The sequence below is a fragment of the Cydia fagiglandana genome, chromosome 3 (genome assembly GCF_963556715.1).
Source record: "Cydia fagiglandana chromosome 3, ilCydFagi1.1, whole genome shotgun sequence".
Lineage (NCBI taxonomy): Eukaryota > Metazoa > Arthropoda > Insecta > Lepidoptera > Tortricidae > Cydia > Cydia fagiglandana.
The window spans coordinates 19,231,038-19,249,949 of record NC_085934.1 but is presented as its reverse complement, the minus strand read 5'-3'; the positions used below and the strand labels follow the sequence as shown (position 1 = coordinate 19,249,949).

General features: G+C 37.5%; 1 protein-coding gene across 1 annotated transcript in view; it reads left to right on the top strand.

Annotated features, from left to right (window-relative positions):
* The window catches only part of LOC134680303 (neuroglian), a 49,197-nt gene that overhangs the window by 3,705 nt on the left and 26,580 nt on the right, over positions 1–18,912 (top strand). Inside the window, exons 4-5 of the mRNA XM_063539412.1 lie at positions 11,449–12,078; positions 12,406–12,596. Of these exons, the coding sequence (XP_063395482.1) occupies positions 11,449–12,078; positions 12,406–12,596 (821 nt within the window). The remainder of the gene's footprint in view (positions 1–11,448; positions 12,079–12,405; positions 12,597–18,912) is intronic.

Genomic DNA, 18,912 nt, shown 5'->3' with positions numbered 1-18,912 from the left:
GAGACAAAAATGTCATATAAACTTTTTTGAAATTCGCCTAGTTTCTGAGATATTATTAATTAAAAAAAAAAACAGGTTTTTATTGTTACATAGTGTAAAAGGCCTTTTTGATGGTGATGTTGCTGCTATGGGACGTAGTCTAAATATCCTTATTGATAGATGTCAAAAAGTGAAAAGTAACACTTTGCAAAAAGTAGGTAACACGAAAAAAAAATGTAAAAATCAATTTTAAGTGACAAGTTTACCAATAAAATTTATATTTTATGTACAAATACATTCAAAAAACTGAAAAAACAAAACAAAAAAAAAAATTTTTTTTGGCGAAATTGACCTAAACTCATATTACATTTTTTACTTCTTTTGACCTCAGAAATGCGTGGTTAAAATTATTCGGTTTACTCACGGTTTACACCGTGTATATTAAGGGTTCGGTTCCACTATGCACAAGATTTAGGGCACAGCCTAACATCCGAAAGCAGCCTAAATAACACTCGTATCCGCGCTCCAGAACACAGAAAAAAATTCTAAGGTGGTTTAATAGTCATAGTTTGTTACCCTACTACATAGATACCCAGTTGTTACTTTCGCATTAATAACATTAAATAATAGGTACTTATCTATAATAGAAGCGTTCAAAACTGAAACATTTGGCACTATTACATTCAATGTCCTTGAAAGCGCCGCCGGTTTTAGTTTAGCACGCCAACAACACAAATCTTATGCGAATAATAAAACTTAGGTAATGGTAATCCTTCACCAAGACCGTGAACGAGGGATCGGTATTTTTTCGTACAAATTAACCGGTATTTCACGTTATCGCACTTTTCTTTGTAGTTTAAAAGTAGCTTAATCGAGTTTCACAACAATCATTAACTTAACAACAATAGAAGGAAGGAAGAAGCTTGATCTAATATAGACTAGCTTTCGTTTTTAACAATGTTTGCTGTTGAGGATACCCTCCTATGGTGTACTGGTAGAGAACGTTATTTGGCATTAAGTGGATGAATGAAGTATAAATAATTAAATATTGTCGAATCTCTATACTTACGAAAGAAATGAATAGTTACTAGTACAAGTTCCGGCAGTAAGCTTTAACTTGCAATAAAACCTCAGTAAGTCAGTGACGAGAACGACTTCGCACCAGTTATTTAATGTGGCAAGTTCTAGTGCCAAAATCGGTACATCACAGTCTGGCTTGGCGCCATTCATTCCTAACCATAGTTCATTGACACAATTATTTAAACAATGAGCACATAAACTATGGTTAACTTAAGATGATGATTGCTTAACTCCGTTTCTTGTAGCATCGCCCACATTGTTAATTGGACCATTCTTATGCCTTATTCCAAAGGCATAAGATCCGCTGATGGTCAGTTTGGAGTTTCCCTGTTTGTGCTGGACGGATAAAGTTATTAGCGTTAATCCATTGTAAACTTTATCTTGATACTGTTAAGTCTAAAATTGCAATGTTTTCGCGATGAGTGTGAGCGCTTAATTCAGAGACATTAGCTCATCCTGCGATCTTGGTATAATTTGTTATATGAGATAATAAATTAAAATGTAAATAAAACTTTAACTGCCAGAAATATGGTGTCACGGCTGAGTGCTTGTATCCTGTAAGACTAACTGGTTGAAAACTGGGTCCTTTCTAGTGAAACGTGTTCACTAAAACATTTTAATTTTTGACGTCATCTTTCATAGATCGATTGACACAAAAAACTATTGGAAGTTATTGGCCTCATTAAATACATTTAAGCCTGGAACATGCTGACCCAAAACGAAAACGTGAAGACATTCGGATCTCTGATATACAACCAATTAGGTACGCATAGTCTTGATTGATGATTCGCCTCGTTCTACGTTTGACGTTCCATTTCATATGCAATCATGCCTAGGTATGCTTACGCGAAATATGCAGCACTATTTCCATTTTTTGGCAGTTTATCACAGAAAGTGAAGATTATTTGAATTGTTTACGTAGATGCTTTTCGTGAGGAAACTCGTGAGAAACATCGTGAGGAAACCGGACTACCCAATATGGCCTAGTTTCCGCTCTGGGTTGGAAGGTCAGATGGCAGTCGCTTTTGTAAAAACTAGTGCCTACGTCAAATCATGGGATCAGTTGTCAAACGGACTCCAGGCTCCGATAACACGAGGAAGGAAGAAGTTTCAATTAAGAAAGGTCCAGATCTAACTAGCCTTCGCCCTTCGCCTTACAACTGTCACTCTCCAGCGCTCTTCATTGGATATTCAGAATAATATGGCGGTGATATACAGTTAATAATTCTTGGTGAAAACGGGGTTAGGCGTAAAGTTTCAAGAAAGGCGCCTGCAACCCGACACTCGCACTATAATCTTGTTAGCCAGCCCGCATGTCTGCCAGACGGATTTCTCAACCGATGTAACGTAAGAATGAATTCTCCGTATTCCTGAGAGTAGTGAGGACCCTTATAAGACAATGACGGGTTTAGCCTAGGTACCCTTAGACGATACTACCTGCCTACAGTGCCTACAAAGCTGGTGGTGACCACTTGTCCGTGTGCCCCTTTAATAAGGGCTTAAATATATTTGTTTATTAGGAGTTGTGTTTGTATTTTATGTAGTTATATTTTAATAAAGTGTCATTCTTTGGAACTTGCTAACTATGTAAACAAAAGTTACTAGTAAATTCATCATTCAGAGACAATTTCAATATGGTCGTTTGTTTACATAGCAAGTTCCATAGAATGACACTGTATGTGCTGATATCGTGAATTCGTCACGTGCGAGTCGTAGCAACAGCAACACACTTTACTGCGGCATTGCTAGTAATGCAGTTCTTGACCATAAGTAAATGACGAGATATTAAGTACGCCCAGCAACATTTTTGCCTGATATTAGTGATATTAGCAGTTGACCACGACTCTCTGCAATGAGTATAACGTGAGAGATAACCATATGATTTACAAATGTTTAGTGAACTGTGTCGAAAATGGTACCAAACTACCCGTTTACGATTTGCTCAAGATTTGTTCATATCGACAGTATCGACCTGCTTTGTCAGAAAATCCGAAAAGAAAAAGCTTTTTGGAAAATGAACCTGTTTTCTTAGGGCGTTGTTATAGTTGTTCCCAATGGAGACATTACAAGAACTCATCTGTTCACACTTCAAATACGCCGACTATCCCCTGATAGCAGTCTAATATTTGGGAGGGCCAAGACGTATTTTTCACCACCCTCCCTGAAAAGAATTTATCGCACCGACATAAGTTACAATAACGTAGCCTATCACTGCAGGTGGACTGAGAATCGCACGACATCGCATCATTCTTAATTTATTAGTTTTTGCCAATGTAACTCCACTTTTTTCGTGCTTAAGGGGCCCACTGATTAACAGTCCGCCGGACGGTATCGGCCTGTCAGTTGTTCGGAACTGTCCAAATTTTGTTCTAACTGACAGGCCGATACCGTCCGGCGGACTGTTAATCAGTGGGCCCCTTTACTCCAAACTTTTAAGATTGTATATTATCTAACACCCTGCGCACGGGGTGTAACAAAAACGGAACGTCGTAAAAAGTTGTAAAAGTTGTGGAATTGTATGTATGTATGTATGTCACTTTATTGCACATAAACAGGTTTACATAAAATGGACAAAAACAAAACATTCAAATTCATCATAACATTCATAGCTTTGACACAAAAGCAGCTTTTTCCTCGATAATTCATTCATTGAACGTGAAAGCGAAATTGAGGTTATTCAACCGCAACTGAAATGTATTTTTGGATTACGGTCGGCTTAACCACTATTTATCGCCTGTAGTAAAATAGTCTAAAAATAAAACTGGGATAAAAGTAAAAATGTTGCGTAAATTCGCGAATAGTGAAACTTAAAAATAGGAATGATCATCTCGCAAGCTGCAATATTACAATTGACAACAGCTCCGTTTTCCTTCCCAAAGGTCGACTGAAAAATATCGCTTATTTGTATGCAGTAGTGTTCTTTAAAAAGTTGTTGTGCAGTGAAGAGTATTGCCTATTGTATTGCAAACGTATACAATATGAAACAGCAAATCTTACTCGCCCCGCTTTTTTATTTTTAATAAATAAAACGAATATGCAAAATATAAGAGAACTCAATGTATCAAGTATTAAGCCTTCTTTCCTACAGCAATGCAAACACGACATAGTTAAGTTATTTATAGAACGTTGAATGCACCTTTAAAATTTGACTACCACAAAATTGATTGCGGCTCATTGAAGACGTGCGACTGGTGTGAGTGGGTGGGCGTGCAAGGCCGCCGTCTGACACCTTTACGTGTGTTGTATCTACCTGAATATATGACATATGACTTATCGGTAGTGCGAGTCCAACTTATCCATACCCGTATATCTTTTTAACTTTTAAATTTTCAGTAGGTAATGTGGAAAACTTCGACACGCACATTTACGGGTACCTAGCTACATGTTGTATTTTCATGTTTTATATGTCAGGTTTTTCATACAAAAAATACCGGTATTATTACGTTCTTTGGTTTCCTATTTAATTTTTGGTGCATGGGTAATATTACGAAGTCATTACCTATTTAGGTAACGACTTCGTAAAAAAAATTCAATCAAGTATTCAATTCAAAATTCAAATTCGTAATCAAGTATTTACTTGATTCAGTCCTACGGAAAGAACATAAAATTATTAAAAAGATTGGCCCTGGTTATAACTATTGATGACGATGAATTTTAGTAAAGCTTTCCTTATCAACTATTGTAATACACATTCTATGCTATATATTGTCTTATTACTGACTGATCTTCTATACTTACAGCGGAAAGTGTTGCTTACGGCCAGTGGCTTATTAAACCAGCGGACCGTTTTAATACCCTGTCGCTTTAATTACTGTGACATATATCCGCTGCCGCCATATTTCTTGTAACTGCGACAAAGTACGAGACATGCTGATATTGCAACTATGTATGTAGTTGTAAGATGAAAACCAAGTAAAAGCCAAGTGGGTCAAGTAGGACCGAGCAAGTAACCGCGCGGGCATAAAAGGTCAATGGCATTGATATCATGCCCGTAAAAATAACTATGACATAATGTCAACGATTAAACACATTGGAGTTTTTTATACGTATGTCCTTCGCGCTTGTTACGAGATCGTAAATAGTGGGAGTTGGAGATAATGTTCGTATCGATATGATATGTTCACTTGCTGAGAAAATATTAGTAATGAAGCAGTGACTATTAGTAAAAGCTTGTTCACCAAAATACGATAGCACACACCTTTTCCGCAATCTTTTTTGCTGTGCATCATTCCCTTCTCTTCTTCCTTGCATTTTGCCACGGCTCATGGGAGCCTGGGGTCCGCTTGACAAAGAATCGCATGATTTGACTAGGTAGGCACTAGTTTATGTACGAAAGTGACTGCCATCTGACCTTCCAACCTACCTATAGACGGGAAACTTGGGGAATCTTCCTTCACCGAAAAACAACTGGTAAATATCAAATGATATTTCGTACATAAGTTCCGAAAAACTCATTGGTACGAACCGGGGTTTGAACCCGCGACCTCCGGATTGAAAGTCGCATACTCTTACCGCTAGGCCACCAGCGCTTCAGCGCTTTTGCTGTGCATCATTAATATCATTAAATAGTTGGAGGGCCCCCTAATATTTATTAATGATAAATGAGATTCTCTAATACGAAGCAATGGTATATAGGGTGCCTTGGGACTGGGACGCAAAGAGAATTCTAAAAGGAGACTTTTAATCAGTCAGTCAAGTCAGTGGACCCCAAGCTCCCACGAGCCGTGGCAAGACGCCGGGAAAACGCGAGGAAGATGATGACGATACTGAACAGCTCGATCTATACTAATATATCTAGGATAGCTGTATCGTTTATTGACAGGAAAATCTCGAATTTCATAATGGGAGTTATGATATTAGCATTTTGCATTTTAACCGAAGTCTGATTAATGGTAACCACAATAGATGGGTCGCTAGTGTGGTTTATAATTATTGGATGAATATTTATTTAAGAACAATAGCCATTTGTTCTATTATTAACCACACAATATCGTCATCATTTTATTTTTATTCAAAAGCGCACTATAATAAATTTGAGTCAGTGTAAACAAACCGAAACCACAAAGGCGATTCGCATTGCCAACGGGGAGCTACCCTCCATACAAAGGTGCACCGAACAGAACTGCGTGTCAACAAAAGTTTCATTTAACTTTTGCTTACTTTAAAATCCCCGCGATTGCGGCAGCGGACTGAAAGCTCATCGCTTTCGTTGCCGTGTATTTGATGCGCCTTTTTTATAACAACTGGTCTATTAATATGCAAGTAGGCTTTTATAGTGTACTTTGGTGTGGCTGTTGGTTAAAAAAGCCAGCTTCAATGATATTTTGTAACCTGATGACACATTTGCTTATTCACGCTCAGTCGTTCAGCAAGGATATAAAGGATCACGTAGGCAGATGAATAATTTTTATATAAAGGTATTCTATTTACTAACGTATAATTTAGATAAACATTTGTTTCAAATTTATTAGAAATGTCTGTACTTAAATTAATTTATTTTCCATCTATCCTTATACGGTTTAATTCCGCCTCTCCCAACTACTAAACCAATGAAAAATATGAAATCTCAGGGAGTGAACAAAACGAGGCGCTCCGTTGGTGCGTCCGTGGTCCATGTTTTTACTCCTATAAATAGGTAACTTAATTGTTTATAAAGTAGGGTCCATTCTGTCTGTTTAACCCTGTCACGTACAAGAACACGCCATACGCGGACGCCTACTTTCAGCGCCATGAAGTGAATACATAAATTCTGTAAAAATATTTTGATATTAATAGAATTTAAAAATAAATATATCCATCACCAGCTCAAGGAGCAACATTGAATGTTTATGGTTTGCGAATGTTGGGCACATTTTTCGGAACCAGGCTGTAGCGGTCACAGGTCAGCAACGGAATATCGACATAATAATATATGACATGTTATTTCATCGTCACAGTGAAGCCATGGCGTGGCTTTGCGTACGTTACGGTGTCGAGTGTCGCCTCTCGACTGCACTTAGTTTAGCAAACAGCTCGGGTTAGCGAGATTGCGTCGAGATAACAAGTCGTTGACATACGAAAACCGGCCAAGTGCGAGTCGGATCGGGGTTTTCTCTATTACGTTTAACATTAGTATGAAATATGTTTTATGGAAAAGCAGGTGGTGTAGTTAGGTACGACCACCCTCTAGTGAAATGCAATTTTTAGGTTTTGTTATTTTTTAATACGGGTATAACTAAAGGTCTACAATGCCTTACTCCAGCAGCAACACCAACAGTCTTTTGGGATACTGATAGATCGAAGTGCACAATGCACAAATGGCTCTTAATTAACAGCCTTTCAGTCCACTGTTGGCCATCTGTCCAACCCGCTCTGTTCGATTAACCCTTTCATACTACGGCTACTTCGATTTGATCCCAAACAAAATTTAGATTTGAAGTTCTACATTATACAGAATAAAACACATTCATATTTAATTATGAATGGAGTTCTGTTGTTCTTCATTGAAGCGATACAAGATTGTTTTATTATTTAAGTGGTAAAGTCAAGAGTCTTTAATTACTCTTGCTCGTCACGAGTGCTTCACAAACAATGAATTTTACTTCGTCTATGAATGACTAATTGTAATGACATGAAAAACCTTTTGGATGAACTGTTAGTTGTTATTGTATACACGACACTATAAACGACAGACCGTGGGATGGTTATTTTTGTATATTTATTTAATTACACAAAAATTGTTTTAGCAATAAATTATTTACAGTGGCGTGTGCTGCAGTGGCGGAGCGTCCATAGAACTCGATTCCCATCGGCTTGTCTAATATTCAGGCTCTTGGGACATTTTCGTTAAACTTATGAAGAAAAGGAATGGCAAGTCAGCTACGGCTTGCCCACGAACAATCTAGACGCACCGCCACTGGTGTGCTGTAACTTCGTATAGCTAAAATTATTTTATTTACTCGTACATAGTAAGCGTGGTTTCAAGTATTAAGCAAAAATGTAACCAATTATAGGTCCTATGTAAATAGAAAAGGATTACCAGTAGTGATTAATGTATGCGAGTAGAGTATGCGTTCCTAAAAACTCCCCTCTGAAGTGCAACACAAAGCATTACCACAATAGATATTAAATACTATTTTAATTTAATTTATTCCATTATTTGTAGATATCTAAACCTCATTTGTGACACACAATATAACAATAGAAAAAAATATAGGCATTTACCATAAACGCTGATCAAATACATATTGTAAATGTAAAGTCCCTAAAGCTTAAAATATATTATTATTAACTTCGGATCTACCTAAAAGTTCAAATGAGGTACTTAAGAATTATAATTATTTTGGTTTTACTGATGATTTCGTTATACATGAGTCAACTCAGGCAGTCATCTGTTCATCTCACTTATACTGGTTCTAAATGATGTCACTTATTGAGATTGCCTTCCGTTTGCCTGTTGATATGTCAGCAGCTATAATAGCTGTATTGATTACCATAAATATGCGTTTTTTATCTTTCGCATGATTCATTTATACTCGGATTCATTCAATACTTAATAGTACTACGGGATCGGCTTTTATTTCTGATCTTACTGTATATTTTCGCACAATAGCTAAGCAAAATTTCAATGTTGGTTATATTCCTTAGATTTTTTTTGATTGAACACGCAAGGCGTGCCAGAAATAAGTATAGAATTAAATTTCTAATCAATGATTCCACCGAAAACTTAAATTTAATTTCGCTAAATTGTTAAGGAAACTTATAAAGTTATTAAATTGTAAAACCATATAAACCACAAATAAATAAATGTTTAAAATGTAAAAAATTATCATACACTGATATAATTTCATATATTTTCATAATATGTTTATATACAATTTTCACGGATCTAGGTTTATTAAGAATTTATAGAATTTCTTTTTTTATAATTACTTAATTACCCACCGAAATAATGTTCATAATCGAATATTCCTAAAACTATTCTCGTTAGACCGCATTAGCTCTAGTAATATTACATGATTCAATACACGAAACATTACTTATTAGCTAAGCCCCCTGCGTGCCGTAATATATTTATAGCGTGACCTATTCACTCGCACTGGATATTTGTAGGTCATTCAGGAGGAAGGACTCTACTCCTCTGGCAGGCGTGTCTCACTCCGCGATTTCGTCGCTTTGGTACAGGTAGCTAAAAGTACATCCGTTCGGCCCCAATTTTGGGATTTGCATTAAGCCGCGCGTGGCGCTGTCGCCACCTAGCGGCCATATCTGTGCTGATCGTAACAGACGCGTTTTGTTAGAGAGTGAGTCTTCTGTACTTAGTACTATTATTTATTCTGTGCCTCTGGCTTGTTTTGACTTAACTTGCAGCTTGGAACTATGCCATCGTTATTTCTGCTTGAGTTTCAACAAAATGCAAAGTCGGGGTAAGAATTGGTTTGAAAGTCAACAAAATAGCCACCAAACTTGGCATCCTTTTAGTTTACATAATTACTAAACCTCGGTAGGGTGCAAATGCGTATAATGTTAAATATCGATATTAAACTTTCGTGAGACATATTTTAAATTGTTTATACGACAACGGTTTCACTCACTTGAAACTCGCGATCAGTGCACGAGTTGCAGTCGCCGCGTGCACTCGAGCCTGAGGAAGGACCTCCGACGGGCGCGAAACATGTCGCCAATAGCGACTAAAAATTCAAGTGAGTGAAACCGTTGTCGTATAAACAATGTTAAATACATATGTTTAAAACAGCTTAGGCAAATACTCATCATCATCATAATAGTGTGCCTATACATATGAGTATTGAGTACTTAACTCGATTCTCTCATCAATCATTACATAGGTACCTTTTCGTGGACAGTTGATTATCAATCTTCCATAATAATATGTATATTGGTTAGGCAAATGTGTGAGTAGGTATGCCTTATTAAGGTATACAACCATTTTTTTCGACGTCGGTACCTATTTAATTAAAGCAGAAACATTAATGGAATATAAAAAAAAAAACTCAATTTCATCGCTCTAATTCGTCAGACAAAGTTTAATTAAGTAGTATGTACTTTAATTAAATATTTTTAAAGCTTTGTTAATGTGACCCGTAAACATTTAATAATAAAATAATTTCTGTAGGAACTTGATTAGCTTTTATCTTCAAGCAAATAACCTGAGCTTTGCATATTTTTACGACGAAGTCTCGTGGTTAACCTAAATCTCTTAGGTTTGTTGATAACCTGTTGCATGTTTTCCGAATTGTATCTTCTGTTTTTTTGGAATAAACTGATTGTAGGCCTCTAAACTTACATATTTCCGCCCAATTATATTCCACAAAATTAACTAAGTTACAAATACTCAGTATATATCCTATCCATTCATTCAGTATTGTCCTAAGATATGAGTTAAAACGAGTAATAACTTAAATTCTAGGGAATGTGTAGTTAGGAGTCTACACTCGTCCGTTCTGTATACCAGTGTCCTGTATCCCAACCCAGGTATAACGGGCTGGTAAAGTGAGCCGCACTGCCCGCACTATACCTGATCACTATTAAGACGCTCCCTAGCGAAGGTCGTGGTCTCCCGCCGAGCCATTGATCATAAATTAGACACTTACGCTGCTACCGGGACACAGAAGGTCTCGACTCCCATTTAAAATCAAATAAAATATGCCACTTCGTATTATAAGGAAGGGTATCCTCAATGACATAAACATCAATGATGTTTCTGAGCGCTTGCTACCAGGACTACAAAGTAGTAAATTATGAAGATATGATTAGTTCATAGGTATTTTAAGCTGTTCGTTCAGAATAGATAGGTACAATATGAATAACTCCATACAAATTCAATTAGGTACCTATGGTCCTTCAAAACAAATGTAATAAAGCGATGGTTTAGGCAATCACAAAACGATGAGACATGGGTAGTCCACCTGGTCTATATACCTTGTGGGTAACACGGTACTTTCTAAATGCACATATATACTTACTGGGCAAAGAATGTAGAAATACATAATACAACCTAGGCCACGAACGTTGAACTAGACCCAAAAATAATGAAATATCTCCCGTAATTAGACAACTAATTAGACCAGACCCACCTTGTAGCGACGATTCTTATGCGACTAAAGTCATGTGTCACGTAACCACTGCAGTCCACAGGAAAATGACACTAGCTACATTTGATCTCCATCATATAAACACAATGTTGCAAATTGCACTTAAAATGCTCACTCACACCACACCCACGGAGGCTACGCAGCTAATTGGTGAGGGTATGCGCTTGAGCATATCTATTCTTAGTGTCCTTAAGTATCAAGTGAGGCATCTAACACGTCCCATTCTAGACAACTCACTTAATTAACTTAGATATAGATATTTTTAACCTTTGTTTAACCAAATCCTTTTGTCCAATAGGTACAGATGGGTGAAAAACGGCAAACCCTTCGAATATGCCAGTTACTCGGACCGAATGTCGCAACAGCCCGGCCGGGGCTCTCTAGTCGTCAGCAAGCCCAAAGACGAGGACATGGGCCAGTACCAGTGCTTCGCTTACAACGAGTGGGGCACGGCCACTTCCAACTCGGTCTTCGTACGGAAAGCCGAGCTGAACTCGTTCAAAGATACCGGCGACGGTGCGCAGAAACTGCTCACAGCTCAAGAAGGCCGCCCGTTCAAACTGACCTGCCACCCGCCCGACGGCTGGCCCAAACCAAACGTCTACTGGATGTTACAAGGCGATCAGGGCCAGCTGAAGACCATCAACAATTCTCGAATGACTCTCGATCCCGAGGGCAACCTCTGGTTCTCGAATGTGACACGCTACGACGCTAGCGAGGACACTAATCTAGCTTACACGTGCGCAGCCAAATCCTTGTTCAGGAACGAGTACAAACTTGGAAATAAGGTGTTTCTGAAAGTGAAGCAGACCGGTGGAATATCGCCGACGCAGAACAAGTATCCGCCTGAGGAGCAATACACCACGAGGAGAAACGAAGTCGCGCTGAGAGGGAAAAAGGCGGAGATCTACTGTATATACGGCGGAACGTAAGTTTCTACTTATTAATTATAATAATTCAAGGTATAACTTTTTATGAAGCCTGCTCTTGGCGGAATGGACTGCCACGTGCTGTTTAATTAACAAGGAACTTAAGTAAAGCTCCATGAAAAGAATTGTATTTTACTACTGGTGGGCCATAAACAAATCTTAACATTAATTTTTGCCAATCCGTTGCAACGCCATTACTCCTAGTCTTAGGCCACCTAATTACCGCCATCATAACTCCCTTTTTCCCTAAAGGTCTGTAACTAAATACACTATATGTTTCCAGCATCTCTCGTGTAACAGAAGTCTAACTGGCTTGTTATTTCCAGACCGCTCCCTCAAATAGTGTGGAAGAAGGATGGACAGAACATCCTATCGTCGAGTCGCGTCACGCAGGACAACTACGGCAAGACGCTGGTGATCAACCCGGTGACCAACAGCGACAAGGGCACGTACACGTGTGAAGTCAGCAATGGCGTCGGCAGTCAGCAGTCGCACTCCGTCAACCTCAACATTAAAGGTAACTTCTTACCCTTTTAGGGCCCCTTGCACCATTCACTAACCCGGGCTTAACCGGTTAAATCTGGAGTTCCCATGGTTACTAGTACAATTTGATACTGGGTTAACGGTTTAACCGGTTAACCCCGGGTTAGTGGGATGGTGCAAGTGGCGCTTATTCATAAACGTTTACTAAAGATGACAAGCCGATAATAATCGTTTGTCCCTTTCCGACGTATTGGTATGATGGAAAGGGACAAAAAAGGGGGTTAGTATTCAATTTAATTCAATTTATTTACTTCCTTTGAATACAATTTTAAGATTACAGCATGTTGTTCGTGTGAGTAGGAAACGATTCCTCCGTACTAGTAAAAACTGTATGACTAACTAGAGTAGCTTGCCCTTCAACTCTTAGTCAACTTGTGCTGGAAGAAGGATTTGCAGAACACCCTGTTCCTTGTATGAGAGTTTTATCTTCCTAATTACATTTCAAGCTGCGAGTAAGTAAGTAGGTAACCTATTGTGAGAACGAAAAGAGATCCTATTGGGACTACGCTTTGTCAAATAAACGTTTGGGTGTTAGAAGTCATCACACCCCGCGAGGTTCCGTGTCTCTAAGGAAAAGATACGCATAGTTAGCAACAACTCTAAGAGCGATTACAGTGATTACACCCATATACGCAATCTGTTAGAAAATAGCGAAAAGGCAAAGGCACAAACTCCATGCCTGGTCTTTCGACTGGACCTGTGATCCTTCGTGCGTTACGGTGAACTTGTAAGTTTATGTACAATGAAGATAGTTTATTTAATATGCCGAAAAGTCGTAAGTATCGAGAACAGACAAAGCAGCCGAACGGTCGCATAAAAAATAAAATAAAATACTGACTCTAGATAAAAATGTCACATACATTAATAATTACACAAAGCTTGCTGTATGACATCGGGGAAATAAGATAAAAATATCATCAATATTTATAGATTGACCCTAATAAGCTATTACACATCGAACCTGACTCACAGGGTCATTTATCAATTTCAACACTCCACGTTACATTGTTCGTATTCACTGATAAATACGAGTACTTACTTATTACTTTATTAGTTAAAATTATGTACTTACAATACTTACATACTGTTATTCGTCATTATTCATTATCTATTTAAAGCTCGCGTCTCGTACTTCTTATTAGATTTCATTTTCATATTTTAGGGAAGATTTAAATGTTGTAAAGAATTTGTAACCTGAAAAAAAAACTTTAATAAAAAAAACCCATGTAACTGAACAGTGAACGGCTATAATGCTATTAAAATTATTTATAAGCCATAGAGTATCATCACAGTTACAAAAAGCCTGAATACAGTTGTTGGCTATATTCATTAATTAAAATATAACAAATATAAACAAAACGCCAAACGGGAAATACTTGAGTCGTGTTGGTGATGCTTCTTCTCCGTCATCATCACCAAACATCACTTCACCAAACGATACCTTTTTAAATTTAACACATTCACTGCCCCCGACGCACATTGTGCGTTCACCGTCATACAAGTTTTTTCCTAGGCCACGCCCCCTGGCAGTGAATGGGTTAATAAAAATACTAATTTACTAGGAATTGCATCGTAAAATTTGACAATTTATCATCTTTGGTCACCAAAACTTCTTTCCTTAGTTCATACTTGTTTGACCGCAGACTAGGTTTTGGTAAAATCGGACTTTAAAACATGAACAGTTGGAATAGACACCTCATTTCAGTCCACTCCCCAAACTAAATTGGGTCATGGCCTGACGGACCCGATTAATTTGTACAACACCACTTTAGGACATTAGAAGGCGTGTGTCAAATGTATCGTATAATCAGTATACATAGTTCCTATGTATTTATTTCGGTACATGTATTTGAAATCTTTGTTTAAATACTGAACATTTTAGTATTAAAACAAAATACTGTTTTGAATTTTCTAAATCACACTTGATGACAGTCTTTTTGGACTGTACTGGCAGGTAAGACCTGTTTTCTCGTCAAAATAACGCTCCCCACGAAAATGGTTTTGGCGCTTTTTACCTAGAAAGGTAAATTTCTTTCACACAACGAGCAACGGTTACAATCGACACTTCAACTGAAGTGCAGGCCCTTAGGCACGTACCGTCGTCTAAAACAATTTGTGTCCGAATTTTACAACTTGGCGTCTAGCCCGACCAACTAAAAGCAAAAAAATAACAGCGGCTGTTCTTCAGTTATTAATAACTTTGCCGTCCGCTTTGCAACAGGCAACAATTCTTTAAATTTTGAGTAACTGGTCTGTACTTTAGCTATAAATGTGACTTTTTGTAAGGTCGAGTTTCGAACTTACAGTCGAGATAAGGGTCTTCGTAAACTTGCTAACTGATAAGCAAGTTTTTTCTTATCGTACTTACTTAACTGAAAGTGGATTTTTTGTATTGAGTTGAACTTTCAATTTTATTAATCCTTTTAACATAAGCTTCAGCGAGCTACATTTTGTCATGTAAAACCCGCGGTTACAATATAAAACTCAACTGAATTGAAAATATAAAATATAATCTGCTGAAAAATAGAAGGCTACCGAAAACCGAAATGTCTATATAATACGTTTCCATTCTTGCGATAAATTCTTATTAACTTGATTTACAATCAAATATTGCGACAAAACGCACTGGCGGTGTCCTTTTGAACGAAGTAATTCAAGCCACAGGGCTCAAAGCCGGCGTGTTTGCAATCTCAATAAGGAAGACGTTTTACGCGCGCCGCATAGGTAACTGACACCCAAATTGGCAATGGGTGACCCTTCCTAATACAGGACCACTTTAACGTCACGTCTCTTTTAGGGTTCCGTATTGCAATACGTTTATCTGAATTTAAAAACATTTCCATCAGGTTAAGCTTGTTTAAAACTTCATCTTTATTTAACAAAACTGTCATGAGGTTATCTGACTTTTAAGATATATCCGCATAAATAGGTTCTGACGAAAGCTTGTATAAATAAACACGATCGAGTAATTTTATATTTACATACGTACATACTCGTTCAATCAAAAGTCAGCGTATGAAGTCAAAGAGCAGTATTTATTAAATTTATACAAGTTGTGTGTTACGAACCAACGCTTATTTAAATGCAAATAGGAAAAAAATAAGTAAATGCTATTGATTATTGAATGAAAATTGAGGATTACGTACTGGTTTGAAGCAACTAAACTTAATGCGACCTAGTACGGCCAGAAAGAGAGAAAGCTAGCAGCGAATGTTCTCAAAACTACCTCGCAGTTTAGCTACTTTTACTGACCGTACAACGCATTGACAATAAAATTAAACTCAAATTATATTAGATTAAATACAAACGAAACGCAACGCCCAGGATTTTGTATACCAGTTTCGCTCGTCCCCTTGCTAAATAAGTGCCCGTATCGGATGTCGAAGCGTGCCAGTCCCAGTCTTAAATTCACTCTAATGGCTTCCCTTGCATGATATCAAATTATCAATTACATTATTACATTAATGTTAGAAACTTGTGTGTTGTGACTGTAAGCCATTACTGTAGAAATACGATTCTCGGAGTTCTTATTACTTTTTAATTAGGGTTATATTTTGATTAACACGGGTTAGAAATAAATTAACTGTAAGATTGTGTCAGAGATATAATGGTTATTACATATTATTATTTGTATTTCAGTAGGTACCTATGAATTTTGAAATTGTATTTTAAAGCAACGCTACTTAGACGACGATTTTTAACATTCAAATTCAGAATGTGGTATTGATCTCTACATTGGCTATATGTCATTGTTCCGACAGTCCCTCTAACCTTGCGACTATCTGTGTCACCAGGTTAGACGTGACTTCCGAATCATTTCCGTTATATGTAATTGTCCGCATCCTATATTTGACATAGTCATAACATCAGAATATTGTGTTCATTATAGCTGTATCTGTATGTCGATGCATGGTCATCTGGTGCACTATTTGGGACAAAGGTGTTAGGGGTTGTGCACAAATCACGCGAGGTGTTTTCGGCTTCTTTTTGACAGCCGAACAATACACGCAGCCGGCAGCAGAAAAATACACGTGAGGTCTCCTTATACCCCACCTACCAACGTGATCAGTCGTGATTTTTTACGGTTGTTTTACAAAGTTGCTAATCCAATAAAAAGCTGAAGAAAAGACTTGCTGATATTAAATTTAAAATAACCGCACAAAAAATTTATAGGAGATAAAACTGGAACAAACATGCCGAACATGGCAAACTTTTATGGCCCAACTATTTAATGATATGTATTCTTTATTCTATTTTAGATGTCACAGCGAGTTCAAATGCGTTCTCATCCACACACTGCTGTAACTCCAAATTATCTGACAATCATAGAAGAAATAGCTTTCAATCAAACGGATTAGCCGTGTCACGCGAGCAATGCGTTGTGCGTGTGTGTCATACACGCAAACTGCCCGCTTTAAGAAGGGACGACATTCCCCCGTCTCGCATTCGTCTGTTCTCACGGATAGTAAACAAACTTTAACCTCTAGCCACCCAGCGGCCTATAAAAAGGTCAACCGTTCCATTCTAATTTTATTTTAACAAATCAAAATTGCATTTGTATTGACAAGTTTTGATGTCTGGGCGGCTAGAGGATAATATGTTATGTGTCTATAAATTAGCTAGGATATCAGGTAGACCAGGAAAAATGGAGTGAGTGAGAGACGATAGGTATGAATAAGTAAATAAATGATGATTTCTGCACCGGCACCGACACTAAAATTATCGATTAGTTATCCAAAATCTAGTCTCTGCACTTCATTTACAAACAATCTGGATTTTGTAGGCCCTTTTATATTATAAGTTATAAGAAGATAAGACAAACATAACTTTTACCAACATTTTCTTCATAACGACTACCAATTAGTCTGTCTTGACAGGTCACATATCGAATAAAATCCCTAAACAAATAAATAAATAAAAATCAAATAAATGATTTATGAAAGCAACTTCTGAAATCTCAATATGCAACAAAAATTTCACTTCTCAAATCTTTAAGACCAAGGGCTAAGAAACTGTTTTGTCCAATACAGTCATTTTTCTCACTTAATTAATTGTAAAAGCCGGGATGAACGGAAAGCTCTTAATTCCTTTTGATCCCGCGCTCGTCCAATAGATTGTCGCGTCACGCGCCAGTAACTGCTCTGCCAACATTGCTAAGCCAACTCGGCCCTACGCATACTTGCCCTATATTCCGGACGTAAATCCATTCGGGCTTATTAACTATCATATAGCATTTCGTTGGCTAGTATTTCATTTACGGTTTTTTTTTTCAAGCTCGTAATTCGGAGTATCCAATAGAACTCTGTGACATTATTTCATTCCTTGCTTGACTGGCAATGGACGCGCCTTTGCAATCGCACGTGATTAAAAGTAAATTATACTTATTTATCTTATTTAATCTCTATCTGACTTAAAAATTTACCAAATCTGAGACATTATAAACAAATATGGAAAGCTATGGCCCTTAAATATTGACATTCTAGGAACTAGAATAGTCAATTGATGTAATCAATCTATTTCTCTGTTAAAGCGCTCGGTAAACAAACGTCATTTCAAACAAATCAATACCGCAATACGATTGTCTCACCCCGGACGTAGTCTCACGTAAGTAATCGAGTACGTGGCTCAGACAAATACGATATACACCTTACACACCCCTCTGTATACCATGCAGACCGTTAGCATTCTGCTAAAGCGCAAGCGAGTCGAACTTTTAGAAAAACCAGTGAAACTAAGACCTCGGACTTCGTAATAATTATGCATAGTTATAAAACGTGCTTACTCTGGTTCTCACAGTAAAAAAACAGAATCATCAGCATAAGAGCCCAGGTATCCCCATATCCGTTTTTCCGTAAGCGCCCTTCCGCCGGCGCCGAGCCCCAATAACCATTCCATTTCACGGTGGCCGTTACCGCTGTTTTCTAAAATAGCAATATGGAAATCTAGCGAGACACTATCGAAGGCAGTGCGAAATAACGAGGCGTTTATATGAGTATCGAATTTCCAATATGAATGGACAGATACTTATATTTTTAGGTTTATGGTTTGTAGGAGCCTAATAACTTAATATTACTGTTCTATTTGTACATTACTCGAAAATTATATCATTTCAAAGAATAATACTTCGACGTTCTTCATTAATTAACTGTAAGATTTTTGTAATTTAACTAGTTTATTTCACCCGCATAAAATTGATTAAAATGAAGCATAATATTTGATGCCAGTCTTCCCCTTTGTGTACAAATATTTAAATAGCCGTCTGAAACGTGCCCTTTCCGTGTTTGACATCA